The 15728-nt window shown below is 49.1% G+C and overlaps 1 protein-coding gene across 1 annotated transcript; it reads right to left on the bottom strand.

The window, feature by feature from the left end:
* Positions 1 to 243: 243 nt before the first annotated feature.
* On the bottom strand, positions 244 to 14806 carry DMRT3 (doublesex and mab-3 related transcription factor 3). Its single transcript, XM_054987420.1, has 2 exons — positions 14371 to 14806; positions 244 to 1205 (listed from the first exon to the last, which is right to left on the bottom strand). Exons 1-2 carry the CDS (start codon positions 14804 to 14806, stop codon positions 244 to 246), a joined length of 1398 nt encoding a protein of 465 aa, XP_054843395.1.
* Between the last annotated feature and the right edge of the window lie 922 nt (positions 14807 to 15728).

The following is a 15728-nucleotide window of genomic DNA, read 5'->3' as shown; positions in this document are numbered from 1 at the left end:
CTCACAACTATGCTTTAAAAAAAAAATCTCTTTTTTTCCTGTTTCTGTCATAAACATTCAGCACTAAAGCCATGAAATAGTAGCTATTTGGCATTTTCCAGTGAAGTGCAAGAAATAAAATAAGTTAGGTCTTTATTGCTAAACAATAGTAACAAGCAGAGTCACTTTTTATATAGTTACACAGGCATGATTCTTTCCTTTTGAGGCCCAGCAGTTCCACCGCAGGGCAAAATGATCCTCATTCTAGGAAGATGTGTTTAGTATTCTAGAGTCTGAGGAGTCAGACCGTTCGTCATAGTCATCTTCTGTATAAATAGGCTGTTTTGACACAATTGGGCATCCGTCATCAGGGATTGAGATGCGGGGATCTTCTGACGGGCGTGTAGGAAGGACAGGAGAACTTCGGAAAACGCTGGTAGAATTGGTTGAGAAAGGGCTGACGTACTGAGACCTCAGCTGGTATTGTTGCTGCAGCGTCATAGTGTTCCACAGGGTCACATCATTAGGCAGAAATGGACTGGACTGGTTTCTCGCCAAAGTATTCCTCAGCATCAGTGGATACCGGGGTGGCTGGGGGAACGGATGCTGTAGCGGAACAGCCAGTGGATTCGGCACAACATTACTAGTATCAGCAGAAAACCTAAGAGTATCTGGGACTCTAAAGGCAGAGCCGACAGACCATTTGGAGGAAGAAATAGGGTAAGAGCTCAGTGTGTGTTCAAAAAGGTGGCCGTTTGAAGGCAAAACCAGACCTTCTGATTCTGCAGTTCGGTCTCCACCAGCTACCGAGGACCGGCTAGATAGAAGGACCTCAACTGCACTCACCAGGTCCCCTCCGCAGCCTTTCAAGATTAATTCAAGCACTGTTGGTTTTTGATTGGGGAAGATTTTTTTTAACACTTCCAGAGGTGGCCGGTTAGCTTTCAAGCCAAAAGGCAGAGAAACTGTTCCTGATGGACCTTCAATCAGGAGGTGATTTTGCTCTGGTTGGTACTTGGGGCTCCCCGGCCGGCTGTCGCTGCTTCCACTGTTTTTCTGGCCTGCATAACCACCTTCATCCACAGAAACAATTTCAGGGCTCTCCGGAGTGAAACTGCTCTTGGCCTTTGCCACGTCCGGGGAACTCCTTTGGTCTGCCTCTTTGTCATTGTAAGTCTCGGTGCTGTCTACTCCACTGGTGTCACCCAACCGGTCTTCAGTCATATCTGTAAAATAGAAAGCCATAGAGTTAACCCTTGCTGTGAGCACAAAAACATTTCTATTTTAATTTGTTTTACTTCATCTGTACCCCATTCCCCCCCCAATTAAGACACAAAGTGGCTTACAACATTTCCCCCTTCTCCATTTTATCCTCAAAACTACCCTGCAAGGTAGGCAAGGTACAGTGTATGTAACTGACATGCTTTGTGCACAAGAATGCATGTCAAATTAAGAGTAATACGTGTACATTTGTGTTTTAATTTACACAAGTTAATTTTCGCAATGTATTTCCATTCAGGCATTAACAGACAGGCATTAAAGGAAAGCTTATTCCTCATTTTGGAAAGTGTCAAATGAGCTGCCGTACATCACAGCCAGATCACGCTTTCTCACTCACTTTGGTGGTAGCATTTCTTCAGGACAAAACATGTGCCTTGGTGCTGAAAGATAGCCTGGACTAGAGCACTGTCTGCCCTTTAAGGATTTAACGCAGCAACATATAAAGTGGCAGCATGAACTAGACTCGAGTGATCCCAGATTAGAAACAAAAATAAATAAATAAATAAATAAATAAATAAATAAATAAAAATAAGGAGCTACATCCTGGAATACTCTGTACCTGTTGTTGCAAGACTACTTATATACCTCAGCAATATCTTTTCATGAAATCAGGAAACATCAATATATCTAATTCTTAACATGGCCAAATCTGTAGATATTTAAATCCAGAGAGTGGAGCTATGAACAGACAAGACATTTTTCTACAAACCAGAAAAAAGACCCAGGTTTGCAGAAAAATCTGGAACCATTAAAAAAACCTAGGGTGGTTAACCCCGTAAGTAATAGAGGGAGCACCTGTAGCTTTAAGAATGGAATGCTCCAGTGGCCTTTGCTAGGCAACCTCGACCATATTGCCAGCCTTGGTTTCTGTCAGTAAAGGGAGGTGGAAAGGAGCAGGGCCAGAGACAGGCCTGTTTTGACCTCTGATGGAGGATTAATTGGGGTCAGGCCTGGAAGTAAACACTAGGTTACTTGCTACCACCTGATTTGCATTACTCCCCCAAGCCACCCCATGCAAACCAGTGTCGTATAGCAGTTACAGCTTCAGTCTAGGATCTGGGAGACACAGGTTCAAATTATCATTCTGGTGTGGAAGCTTAAAGAGTAACTTGGAGCCAGCCTAACCTACCTCACAGGATGGAGGTGAGGAGAATGATGTAACCTGCTTTGGTCCCTATTTTGAAGAAAGGCAGAGGAAATGAGGTGTCTCCTGCAAGTCCTCATGGGTTCCCTACCACATAACTGGGCCTGGCCTGGCAGCCGGCCCTGCACAACTAGGTCATACTTTTCCTGGATAAAGGCTACCAGAGGGAGGGGAGGGAGGAGTGAAGGAGGGAAAGCTGGAGACGGGCGGGGTGGGGGCAGATAAAGGTAGGCTGGCTGGTGGGAGGGAAAGAGAGAAAGAAGAAGCAAAAGAGGCAGGCAGTATGTGGTTTCAGGGAGGAGAGAAAAGAAATAGAGGGAAAGGGGAAGATTAGATGACCCCACAAGTCCTTGCAGCTCCCCTGCTTGTCATCCTATAATTATAAAATCATCCCTGACAAATGCACATACTTTTAAAAGTATCATGTAGACTAGCATGATTGCAATAGAAAATCAGTGATCCAGAAGATTTTCAGCAGATTGTTTCATTGTCTTCAGCTGTAAACCAAGACTGACCTATTTTTAGACGGAACTATTTGTGCAATGAAATACTTTTTATTGGTCATCACTAACATTTGAACATTAAGCCATTTTGGAATCTAAACATAAATCAGAGGCCAATTTTAATCAACTAGCTTGGAAAGTCTACATGTTGATGACTCAGTTTTCACACTGTATCATAATCTATATTAAACATTTTGAAAATATCCTTGGTTCTTTTCCTGCCCTTTTTAACCATAACTGTGTTTATAGTACGTGGCACAAAAAAGTGCTTATATAAACCAGTACTCTATCCTGATTTTTTCTTTTAATTTAATTGCTTTGCAAGCTGATTAAAACATGTGTTTCCCTAACAAAATCACAGAAAACAAAAAGACGTGTTTTTTTAAAAAGATTTTTGGTCTCAAACATTTTTTAATTAGGCAAACAATGCTAGGCATAAGCTGTCAACAGTACCTCTTAAATAACCAAGGAGCGCATACACCTCAAAACACACTTGTCTTATGGTACAGATTTTGCATTCAACCGCAGCATATAAATAATTTGGGTACATTAATTTTTATATTGTTCACAGGCAAGTAAAAGATATACTATTTAAACTGATGTACAATTGTCATTCTAAAAACAGACAACTTAAATATCCATTAATATCTATAAAAATGAATTTTGAATTTCAAATGAGAAACATTATCCTTTTTGTGTTTTCAGTGCAGTTTTAATGACATGTGCGATGATAAAAATCATTTGGAGCTTTTTCTATTCTACATATTTTATCATTGCCATTCAAATAAGGATGGCTGGGGGGTTCTTTAAATCAGCCTGTGGTTCCCTTCTGACAATCACATTATTCGTTTCATACTTAAGTTAGGTCAGAACCCCAAAACAGCTTATGATTAGGTCACTGTGCATCAGAAACTGTTTTTTTTTTTAAATGAGGTGGCAATGCAAGTTTATTAGAATAAAATTCACAACGTTTATAAAACAATAGCTCTCATTAACACTTCCGGACACAATCTTGCTATTCTATACACAGGCGGAGGCTAGGAGCAGAAGTACTTTTCATCAGACAAACCTGAACTGCCCATGTTTATACATGTTCTGGTGACCCCTGGTGCAGTTGTTCCAAAAATGGAACTCCCTGCTTGTTGACTGGAATAAATTATTAGGGATACAGCATGCTTTTTTGAGTCTGGCTTCTTCAGGTTCCAGTTTGTTTCCAGACTCAGTTCAAAGCACTTTGAACATGACAGTTCCAGATCAGATTTCCTGAAGGACCACCTTCTCCAACAAGAGTCAGCTTATACGCTTGGGTCATCTGGAGATGCTATGCAACTCCACCATCACTGGTTTGGTATGCAGCTACAACAGGGCCATCTTGATGGTGGCACCAAGATTACAAAACTCCCTGCCCCAGGAGGCTCAGCTGATGCCATCCATTCTGACCTTTAGGAAGATGGTTAACTTTTGATCAGGCCTTTGAATAAGTTTAACTGTGATAAAGGTATTACATTGGGTTGCTGCTGGGACTAAACTTTTGTGAAATTTTATTGTCCCTATTCTCCAATCATGGAGTAAAGAGTAATTTTAATATTTAATAGTTTAATAAAGTAATATAACCATTCAGCTTTCATAGTTCCCTACACAACTGTTAATGTTACAAAGAAATTTACCTCAGGCTGATTATTGAGAGCCAGTTTGGTGTAGTGGATAAGAACACGGGACTCTAATCTGGAGTACCGGATTTGATTCCTCACTCCTCCACTTGAAGCCAGCTGGGTGACCTTGGGTCAGTCACAGCTTCTAGAAGCTCTCTCTGCCCCACCCACCTTACAGGGTGTTTTGTTGTGGGGATAATAATAACATTCTTTGTAAACTGCTCTGAGTGGGTGTTAAGTCATCCTGAAGGGCAGTATATAAATCGAATGTTGTTGTTGTTGCTACTATTATTACTATTATTATTATTCAAGAAAAAAAATTTAAGGAAAGTACTAGATGTCTCTGTGAGAGTCCACAGTCTTAAGCCGTAATTACCCTTAGTCTACAGAAATATGTTTTCTTTTTTCCAGTCATGAGATACAAATTGAGGAAGACCTAATTAGGATGTGATAATGATGGAAGAATATTTGTGTTCATATATACATTGCTATCTGTACAGCATACTGGAAAAATGCCATGTTTGTTCTTGTATATCAAGTTATATTGCAAATGTTCCTTATGTAAGCATTATTCTAACTACAGTATATAGTTCTTCACTGAAACAGGAGTTCAGTCCAGGCCTGACTCCATTTAAAACCCAAACTGATGAAAACGGGGGAGGCTTCGCTGTTGCATTAAAATTGTCTTACATTCTGAATTCCACGTGAGCCTTAAATAAGCACTGCCCCCCTCTTCAAAAGCATTCCACACTTCCTAAAACCGGTCAAGTGAAAAATAAAAGGATATGATTGCCATGTTGTTCTATGAAATTTATTTTGTTTAAACCATTTTCAAGCTGCCTTTCCACCTAATTTAGGGTCCCCAAAGCAGTGAACAATAAAAACATTAAAACAAGATTAACACACACACACAACAATTAATAAGAATTAAAGCTAAATACTTGAACTGGAGGAAAGATCAGTGAGAATCAGTGAGGGAATGCCAACCCTAACAGAAAAGTCCTCACCTGCTGGCAAAAGATGGGGACAGATGAATCTCCTTAGGGAAGGAGTTCCAAAGTTTTGGCACCACAACCAAGAAAGCCAGTTCTTGCTGACTGTCTAATTTCAAATGGCAGAAGTACCTGAAGCAGAATCTCCAAAAATGATAGTAGTGATTGGGTAGTAGATGGTCCTTAAGGTATGCTGGCCCCAAGCCACAGAGGAGTTTACATTACAATGAATTGGGCCTGGAAGCAAATTGGGAGCCAGTGTAGGTGGAACAAGACTGGACTAAAGTGTTTTGAACCTAGCTCTAAATCCACTATGAGTTCCCCCGAAGCAGCGTGGTACCTCTTTTAAGTAAAATGAACCATTTGAGTTACTAGATTTCTGAAATAAAATGTAGTTCAAATCAAGTAACATTAGCATCTGAAAAAGAAAATGTACTGAATAATTTCCACTCTTGACTTTTATTTTTAAGAGTTGTGCTTCAGTTTTATCTCTGCTTCAAAAGAAAAATCTTCAATGATGTTTGTGTTGCAAGATTTGACAGTGTAATCTTAAACTTGTTTATTCAGAAATGTCCCAATGAGCTACATTAGGCTTACTTGCTAGTAAGCACACTTAGAATTGTCGTTTACCCCAGCAATGACCCACATTCATTTGCTTGATGCATTACATCGCCTGATAAACAATTTGCAGACTTTATTGCCACTTGCTGTTCAAGGCACCATCGGCTACCTGCTGATGTCACTACTTCTTAGTTCAGATTTCGAGGGGCACACACTCCCATTAAGGGGCATTTACAAACTTGGTGCCCTGCTGGATCCACAGCCTGAATAAAGTTGCCAACTGGGCAGGGGGAAAGTGTCCTGATCCTTTAAGAGAGTTAAGATGTGGAAATGGGCAGCTGAACTTGGCATGGAGCTCAATAACATCACTTGATAATTGCTGCAGGTCAAACTGATATTTAAGGGACATCTAGCAAGCCCGGTTTAAAAGTTGGCAATCTTAAGCCTGAATAATGCAGGACCTCGACAGACCTAATCCTTCCGTCTAATTTTTCAGGAAACTGAAGGCAGCCAACAAGCGCCTGCTCCTCTCTTTGAGAAGCAGCAGCCTGGCCCAAGGGAGCACTCTGGGGCATGTGATTGATGAAGATTTACTCCCTCCCCCTCCGCCCTCAAAGCTGTTAAGCAGAAAGTGCTGACTAGCTGGCAGGGAAGAATTTCTCATCAATGCTCTTTGATTGTATTTTGCAAACAAAATGCCTGTTGCCTGGTAACATTTCACTTGAATCTGACCTTCTCCGAAAGTTATTGCTATCCGATTCGATTTACACTGTCCTCCTGTGATTACTGTAATCTTTTAAACCAAGAAGTTCATATATCAGTGAAAGAAAAAAGTGTGCAAGTCAATAGTGCTTCTATCCATCAGATTTATAAGCTTCCGTTCCTACTGCTAGAAGAAGGGTTTGTTTCTGGTTTAACAAAAGGGGGGGGGCCTCAGGCCCTCTTCCTACCAAAGCAGCCCGAAATCTCTAGACATTTCTGGCCTTTAGCAGCATCTGTTCCAAAGCAACCCAGAGGCCAATGCAGCCCCATCGTGGATCCCTTGCTTGAACACGTGTGCACCAATAAAAATGGCGAATCTCTTATGACAGTTGAGGGCTGTGACTGAAGGTCACATAAGGCAGGGTCCAGTTGCAACGACTTCAGACAATGCAGCAAAGAGAGCTAAGTAGGGAAATTGGCATGGAACTGAAAAACTGAAAACAGGATTACTGAACAAGCAATGGGTGTGATCCAGTTAAGCACATTTAAGTCCCATTGATTTCAGGAGGAGAGAGTCAAACAAGCACTTAAATTTCTCTCCCTGAAATGAGATTTAACTCTGCTTACCTCTGGCTGGATGCAGGCCAATGTGATTAAGGTGTTAGCTCCCGTGAAGTCAATTAAGAACAGAAAGTTGCAAAGAGCTCTCTTAATGGGCCGAATAAGCATTGCTCATGAGAGCATTTATAAATTCCCCCAGAGAATGATGCTATACATAAAGTCCAATATGCTAGCTACTTAAAGACGGGGGTGTAATTTAAGCAGATGTTTGTTCTAATTCTTTGGGGATACAGCTTCCAATCTGCTGCTCAACCTAAGCAAACTCTCAGGATGCTATGCAAAGCATATTTTTCCTATGTTCAGCTGAACTCCATTCAACATACTTCCAGTTACACTTAGATCCCATACCTGCTGTGTTGGGATGAAATTCTACTACTGTAAATGTACGCAGAATTGCAGTACTGGACTACAATCTTCTTCTCAAGTCTTGAGTAAATTCTACAGGGCAGGGGTTTTTTTTAATGCAAGTATTTTGCCTTGCCTGGTATTCTCAGTATAACAGCTACACTTTTTGTAAAGCAAGGTGCTAAACAAGCAGGCAAACAAAACAAAAGAACTTGAGAGTTCACTCCTCCCCTTTGATCCCATAGCAACGATGTTAGGAACTTGCCTTCTAGGGGTATAACAGGCTAGAACAGAAGTATTTCTATTAAGAAAAAACAAACATTCTTATATAAACATCAGACATTCTCAATAGTATTTTGCACATGTTACACTGAGCAACAATATAACAAATATAGAACCATTTTGCACATGTAAAATTTTTAAATGCAGTTTTTCCATTAAGTAAAACTGTGGAAAAATAGGAGGTGTTCATTTTTTTCCAGTATTTTCTTCTTATCTTTTGGGGCAGATACAGATGATTTATTTTTTGCATATCTTCTTAAAATGAGAGTGATGTGATTTTTTGTTGTGAACTGAGAAAGAGAGAGAGAGAGAGAGAGAGAGAGGACTCAACAAAATGAGTTAATTGCCCCTTCCTTTAAAGTCAGTAGCACAAGTCTCACCAGTTGCAAAAAGTCTGAGGTTTCACAACAGGGAAGGAAAAACCAATAGACTTGAGCGTCAAAATGTACCTGAGAGAAAGAAACTGCTAGCCACATATACCAGAAAACCTGCCATTTCAAAGAGAGACGCTTTAGACTTTGATTCTGAATTTTTTTCCTGCCATCTACATGTCTGAATAAGAATTATACCCAGCCTGTTTTTACAAGCCCTCAAGGTGCCTGGGTTAATTTCATGTGCAGGAAGAGAGCCACCAGCGGTGAAGGACGCTTTGGCTCAAGAGGAAGGTCTGGGGTGGGGGGCAGATCCCACTGCTGCCAATCCAAAGTTCTACCTTTATCTCTTGAAGTTATTGTCTTAATCCAGCATTAATTTTTGCACTGTTGGGAGAGCAACTTTAAGAGAAAAGTATTTGGAAGTTTTAATATGTTCAGTAGGATTTACTCCCAAGTAAATCCGAACAGGAGCGTAGCCCTGGTTTGCCAGGTGCTTGCTGAAGACAGACAGCAGTCCTAAGGACATTTACAGGCACCGGGCAGGAGTCATTGGATTTGTAACCTCCCTTCTAATCTTCCACCTGCAGTCAAATATAGTTCAAATAGTAATAAACTGGGAACAGACGCCCAGTAGTTCAACTTATACTTATTGGGTGGCTGCTATTCCCAAGGGGTAGAATGAAAAAGTGTAATGGTAGTAATTCGCCGGCAATTATACCGATTTTTTAAAAGTCATGCTGGGCGTGCGGTGGCAGGCCGAAGCCCCCTCCTCGGGATGCAGAGAGGCTGCTCGTGTTTGCTTCGGCCCTCACAATCCCCGCATCCACATCCCACAGCATTATTGTCACAGATAAAAACTGAGGGTTATTAACATTGAGAACACTGGGGCTTAGTCGCCTTCCTGAGAAAGAGAATCCTTCCAAATAGGCTGGGAGGTGAGGGGGAGCGTCTATCGCGCCTTCCAATTACTCCAACATCTTTTGCCAGAGCCCTTCTGATTCCAACAAGTATTCTGCACCGTTTTTACTCACACATGCTTATGCCTGATGCAGCGGTTAGAGTGTCAGACTACGAACTGGAAGACCCAGGTTCGAATACCCGCGGGGCCAGTCTCTCTCTCTGTGTGTGTCTGTCTGTCTCTCTCTGCCTAACCTACCTCACAGGGCTGTTGTGATGGAAAAAATTAGAACGATGTGGTTGTATTTGATCCCCACTGCGATCAAGCAGGGCATTTTTTTAAAGTTCATTGGTGTTAATGGGGTTCAATCGCACGGCCGCTGCGGTTCAAATCCCGGCCTTCCAAGCGTCAGCCTCAGCCGCCCTGGCCTATGCCCCCCGATGTCCCTACGCACATCGCCGGGCTTGCCTCCCCAGTCTCGCCACGACTCGATGTTGCCCAGGAATGCAGCAGACCCTCCGCGACACCAGTCGGAGCTCGGATCTGTCGAGCAGCCCTTTCGCCTCCCAAGCCAAAGGGGAAACGATTCTCCGCCTCCCCTTGCCCAAGAAAGCCCAAGCCCGGGAAGGGAAGCGCCGCGTCTTTCAGGGCACTAGAGCCGAATCTACTCCAGAACGAAAGGGGGAAATCCCGGGGAAACCACGGCCTGCCAGGGAAAGGGTTTGTCCGCGCAGCCTCGGACTCCCCACCAGCCCCAGCGTGGAGGTTCCTTCCGAAGCAATCGGCTCTTCAAGACACTCACAGAAATTTACACGAGGGCGGGGGGGGGGGGTGCTTAGTCCCTGGCAAATCTGATGCAGAGGCGAAGTCGAGTCCCTCTGTGGAAATCGACGCGACCATCGTTCCACCCGCTTGAATGAAGAACTCGCTTCCAAGGAAACGAACGTACAGGATCGGGGGCGCAGCTGGAACGGAATCCGGTGAGTCCAAATGTACTGCGGCGGATGAGACGGACTGCTGGGGGGGGGGGGGTCCTGAAGGCTAAGGAGCTTCTCTGATGCCCCAGCTTTTCCCCCAGTGGGGACAACGTCACCCCCCTCCTCCGTTTTATTTTCCCAGAGCCTCTGACTTCGGCACCACAGAGGAACTCTGAGTAAAGGCTGCGCCTTCTGCAGCCGGCATTCCTGGCCGCTAAGTTACTCCCCGCAGTTCAGCCAGACTCGGGTTTTTTAAAAGTTCCCCTACTAACTGCAACGACACCCCCCCTCCCGGGATCTCAGCTCGGCGGTGCATTTTAAGGGCTCAGGAGGGCGGATCTGACCGGGCCACTGGGAAGGAAACGCTGCGTTTGCACTCAAGGGGCTGCATCTCGACCGTCGGTGTTCTTCTCCGTTATAGCGGGAAGAGGCCGAAACCGTCACCTCGCGCAGCGCCAGCAATAAGCAGAGGCCGCTCTCCCAGGCGAGGAGCGCGATTTTACCGAGGTTCAAGCTCCGGTCGCTCCTCACTTGCTCTGGGTTCCTTTTTCTGCTTCGAGGGTAGGAACTGTGGCTTCACCGCCCAGAAGAATCGCCCCGGACTTCCAAATAATGGCACATTAGCCACCCCCGAATTGCTAACGGTGATCCGAAACGCACTCGAAAACCGGCGACTATATTAAAATCCATTTAACCGGATAGGATCTCGCGACTCGATCTTGGAAAGGGCGGAAGATCAGGAAGTTGCGCGGCCCGACTCGGTGCCTGTTTACTGGGAAATGCAACTGGTTGGCCCATGGCTCTGTCTAGCCCATGGAAAGAAAATTTGTGCCACAAGAAATCTGTTGTCTTTAAAATGAGCCTTTTTTTGAATAGGAATACGCTTTCTGCCCCAAGATTGCTTAAAATTATAGTACCAATTGTGTGGGTCTTATAAAGGAGAAAAGATTTTAAAACCAGCCCAATAAACCAGTTATTTTAAGCGCCCCGCCGTCTTACATTCCCTGTTTAAAAAAAACTCGTAAAAGATCAAGCGATGAGCTGATCCGTAAGAAGCTGCGCGGGAGGCGAAGGGGCCACCCGAAAAGGTCCGTGAAAAACTCTGCCAATTTCAATCCACCAGCTAGAGCGCCGTCCGAACCCCTCTTGCGCCTCTTCTGCGGCCTCGATCCGGCGGCGTTGCAGAAAGGAGGGCCAGGCGGGGTGGGGGAGGAAGGAGTCGCCTTTGGGGCCAGACTTGCCTTCAGGCGAGGGATTCATTCGGCAGCATTCGGGGGAGGAGGAGGGCCCGGAGCAGAGGGAGCGCGGCCCCGAGTTCCGCGCGGTCTAGCTGGACTTTGAAAGCCAGGCAGCGCCCCTAGAGCTCGGCCGCCCTTAACCGACAGCTGCTGAATAACACCACGATGTTGTCCTCGGCGCTGGGTGCGGGTTGACCCCCTTGGCCCTTGAATAAAGTTCGGGGATTTAAAGCATTAAAGCCTTTCCGCCTCCACCGAAGCGCTCGGGTTCAGGACGCACCCGGCGCCTTGGACCGAAGGACCCCTGCTCCGGTAGCCTTTGTTCCCGTTCAAAGCCCACTCACTCCTGGTAGGCGAAGTTCAACTGAACTTAAGGGGGCTTAATTTTGAGTAAATATTGCAAAGGACCACGATGTCTGCTTACGTCTCCGATTTGAAAAAGTCTCGGAAGGCAGAAAGCCACATAACAGGGATTGCTAAAACATGAGCAGCGTTTACCTTGGAACAACACCTCCCGGCTCCTTCATCAGGATCACTAATCAGGTTAGTAGTCCCTGTTCTCCTAAAGAGAAACTATAAAACGAATCGTGGATTTAAACCGGACAGAGGGGATTATGGCATAACGAATCCGGATTTAGTTTGGGGGAGAAAGCTACAATCCGCAGCAAGTTTTTTTAAAAAATAAATGAACTTGTGGCAACCTGTTTATAGAATGTGGGTGTAAAAAACCCCACCTTGATGCTCATTCGCTGTGGCCAGGTTTCAAAGAGCCGCTTTCTCCGCACGAGTTCGAGCCCTGCCTCGCCAAAGTCAGGCCTCAGGGAGGACGCCCCGGAGGAGCCAGGGGCGGCCCTCAAGAGCTGCGCCAGGCATCGCGGTAACCTTAGAGGCCGGATGATAATTCACGATTTTGTTAAACCCAGAGGACTTCCGCGTAAGGTGCGGGGCTACAGCCGCTTCAGTCCAAGTGGCCTCCTGGAGAACACGAGCCTTGCCAAGAGGACTTGCGTCGCTCAGGGTTCCTTGCAGAAGCGGATCTTAAGCCGTCCACAATTTGCTCATTAGCAGAAGAGCAGAACCACCAAACAAACAAGGGAAACCGCCAAACCGAGCTAAAAAGAATAGCGCAGACGCGCTATCGACATCAGATTCGCTAGAGGCCAGTTTTTCGCACACATTCCTGCCTAATGTCCAATTCCACTCCGCTGCAAACGATTTCTGGGCTCTGCCTTTTCAAAGCGCTGATTTCCTGCACCGCCATGCAAACCACCGTTTGGCAAAGCCTCTGGCTTGGTAAGAAAGAGGCAAACTGGGACAAGGTCCCGAGTCTAGCCGTTTTAGGCCACTGACCTCTCTCTCTCTCTCTCTCTCTCTCTCTCTCTCTCTCTCTCTCTCTCTCTCTCACACACACACACACACACACACACACACACACACTCAGCAGGGCCCGGGCGGCTGGAAGGTGCACTCGGCTCCTTGATCTCCGCTGGACCCCGCTGGGATTGGGGCCGAGCCCCGTGACATTGAATCCAAAGGCTTTAGGCCACCTGCCCAATAAAAGATGCGGAAGAAAAGAGCTGGAGGTGAGTCAACAGCAGCTAAAATCAAAAGCGCTGCTGCTGCTCTACGGCAATTCACTCGCAAGCCAACTCCAGGGAGTTCAATGGCATGAAAGAAAACGGGACCCAGCGACACCTTAAAGCCTGGCGAGATTTAGCCCCGCATAAACTCAGGGCGCCACTGGGCTCCGGTTTCATTTTGCGCCTTCAGACTCACACCGCTTGCCCATCTGGAGTTACTCCCAAGTAAGCGCGCAAGCTCTCCAGCGCTCTCCTTCTCTATCTCTCTCACACACACACTTGTTGCACTAGTTTGGTTTTAACAACACGCGCGCGCGCGATGCCTCGGAGCAACTTATTCGACCTTTGGAGAAATTAAAATATTTTGACTTTTCAAAACGCCCGAGGAAGAGCTCGGCGCGGATTCCGGACCCAGCAAAGGTGGAAGGCACAAAAACGTTATACCTGGGCAGCTAAAGCCGCCCCCCTCCTTCAGTTGTGCGCGGGCCTGAAACAGAGGCGGCCGCGGGATTTCTTACAACGCTGCATTTGTTGGGGATGGGGATGGCGGGGGGCGGTCGACCGCTTGGGCTTCGCTGCCACGTCGGAGATCGCGGAGGGGAACGGAGCCTCCATCGCAGGACCAGCAGCGAAGAAAAGCAGCGCCTGTCGCTGGCGCCCACCCCGAGCCGCTCCCGCCCTCCCTCGGGCTTTGCTCTCGCCGGAGAGGGGCAGAGCCTAAGCCAGCACAGCCGCCATCCCGAAGGACAAGGCGGGCGCGAAAGGCAGGGCGGGGGGGGGAGGGGGCACCTTCTGCCTTTGCTGCCTGCGAAACCCTCCGCCGCCTGGCCCTGCCCGCCGCGCAGCCCATCCCAGCAGGGGCGACCCGGCAGCCCTCGGCCTCCAGGAGCAGTCGCTGCTGCCACCTGCTCGGGGAACCTGAGCGCTCCGCTCCCCTCGTAAGCCCGGGCCCCGGACGCCCCCTGACCCCATAACGCCAGCCTTCCTTCCCCTGGAGCGGCCTTCGGGGGCTCCACAGCCTCCATCCTCGCAACCCGCGACGAAATCTTCCTTCTGGCTCGCTCCCGACACCCACTCAGCCCCGCTTGGAGTCCGGGGCATCTCGCCCTGCGCTGGCCACGAGATCTCCCCGGCCGACCCCCAAGGCGGGACGCGCGGAGGGAGCGGCAGCTGGCCGCCCGCAGTGCTTCGAGGGGCCTTTGCCGCCCCGGCCCGCCCCCCGCCCGCCAGGGCCCACCTACCTGCTTTGGCCAGCTGCGCGGGCAGGACGGCGGCCGGCTGCTCGGCGGCCCATCGCAGGGCGGCGGCGGCGGCCAGCTCCACGGGGGGCCGGTGCGGGGCTGCGGCGGGCCCGTCGGCGGGGGCGGCCGCGGGGGCGGCGGGCGGCGCGGCGGGCAGGGCGCGCAGCGAGTCCGGGATGAGGCTCTCGAGGCTCTCGTTGGCCTGCTGGCGGCGCAGCGCCACCTGGGCGGCCATGACGCGCTGCCGCTCGATGATGAGGATGCACTTCTCGCAGGTGCAGTCCTTGAAGCGGCAGTAGCGCTTGTGGCCCTTCAGCCACGACAGCACCCCGTGGTTGCGGCAGCGCGCGCACTTGGGCGTCCGCTGCAGGGGCGCCCGGGTTGGGGGGGCCACCGGGCCGCCCACGTACAGGTAGGGCGAGCCGTAGCCGTTCATGGCGCGCAGCCCGCCGGCGCCCGGCGCATCCCGTCTCCGGCGCAGCAGCAGCAGCAGCAGCAGCAGCGCGCCTCCTCGGCCGAGCCGCAGCGGAGTGGGGCCGAGCCGGCCGCGGGCTCGCTTGCCTCTGCCTCTGCCGCGCCGGCTCCGCCCCGCCCCCGGCCCACGCTCCGCCCCGCCTCCCGCGCCTCCCCCTGCGCTGCGCCGGCTGGCCGGCCGGGCCCCTCCCGGGCTCGAGGGGCAGCAGAGCAGAGGCGGGCGCGGCTGCTTCCCGCTGCCGGGTTCGGGCACCGCGCCGCCGCCCAAACTGGCCCCGGACTCGCAGGCCTGCTCGCAAAGCCTCGCTGGCTCCGGCAGGATGCCTGTATTGGGCGGGCACCTTTTGACCCCCGGGCCGGCGGGCTTGGCCGGCGGGCTTAGTCGGCGCTGCCCCGGCCCTGGGCCCCGCCGTGCGCGCACCTGGCCCGCTTGCAGAAGCCCGGGTGGGAGATGCCGGCCAGCGATTGGCTGCCTGGCGCTCCTCTCCAACTTTGCCGAGCAGCGATTGGCCGAGGCGCGACGAGGGCCTTCTCGCTTTAACCCCTCGCTGCCTCGACGGGCCCCGACTCGGCCCCAGCCGGTGCAAGCCACGGCGGCTCCGCGCGGCTGAGAAGGGAGTCCGCATCGAGCTGCCCGGCGGGGCCAACGAGGGTAACTGATCTGGGAAGCCGGGCGGAACTCCGGAGGCAGCCTTCTTCCCCCCATTCGGTCCCTCGGCCCTAGTGCTGAGGTGCAAAGGCTGAGCTCGTGAGCGCCCCTTTATCTGCTCAAGTCTAATACCTGGAGGTCACGTTGTTTCTAAGGGCCCAAGCATTGGCGCGGACGGGAAAGGGGTGCCCTTTGCTGTAAGGGGGTGGGGGAGGTCTGTAAAACCCACGACCCC

This window comes from Eublepharis macularius, chromosome 8 (assembly GCF_028583425.1).
Source record: "Eublepharis macularius isolate TG4126 chromosome 8, MPM_Emac_v1.0, whole genome shotgun sequence".
In the NCBI taxonomy this organism is placed as follows: Eukaryota; Metazoa; Chordata; class Lepidosauria; order Squamata; family Eublepharidae; genus Eublepharis; species Eublepharis macularius.
Note: the sequence above shows the minus strand (reverse complement) of the source record. Positions and strands in the feature narration are given on the sequence as shown.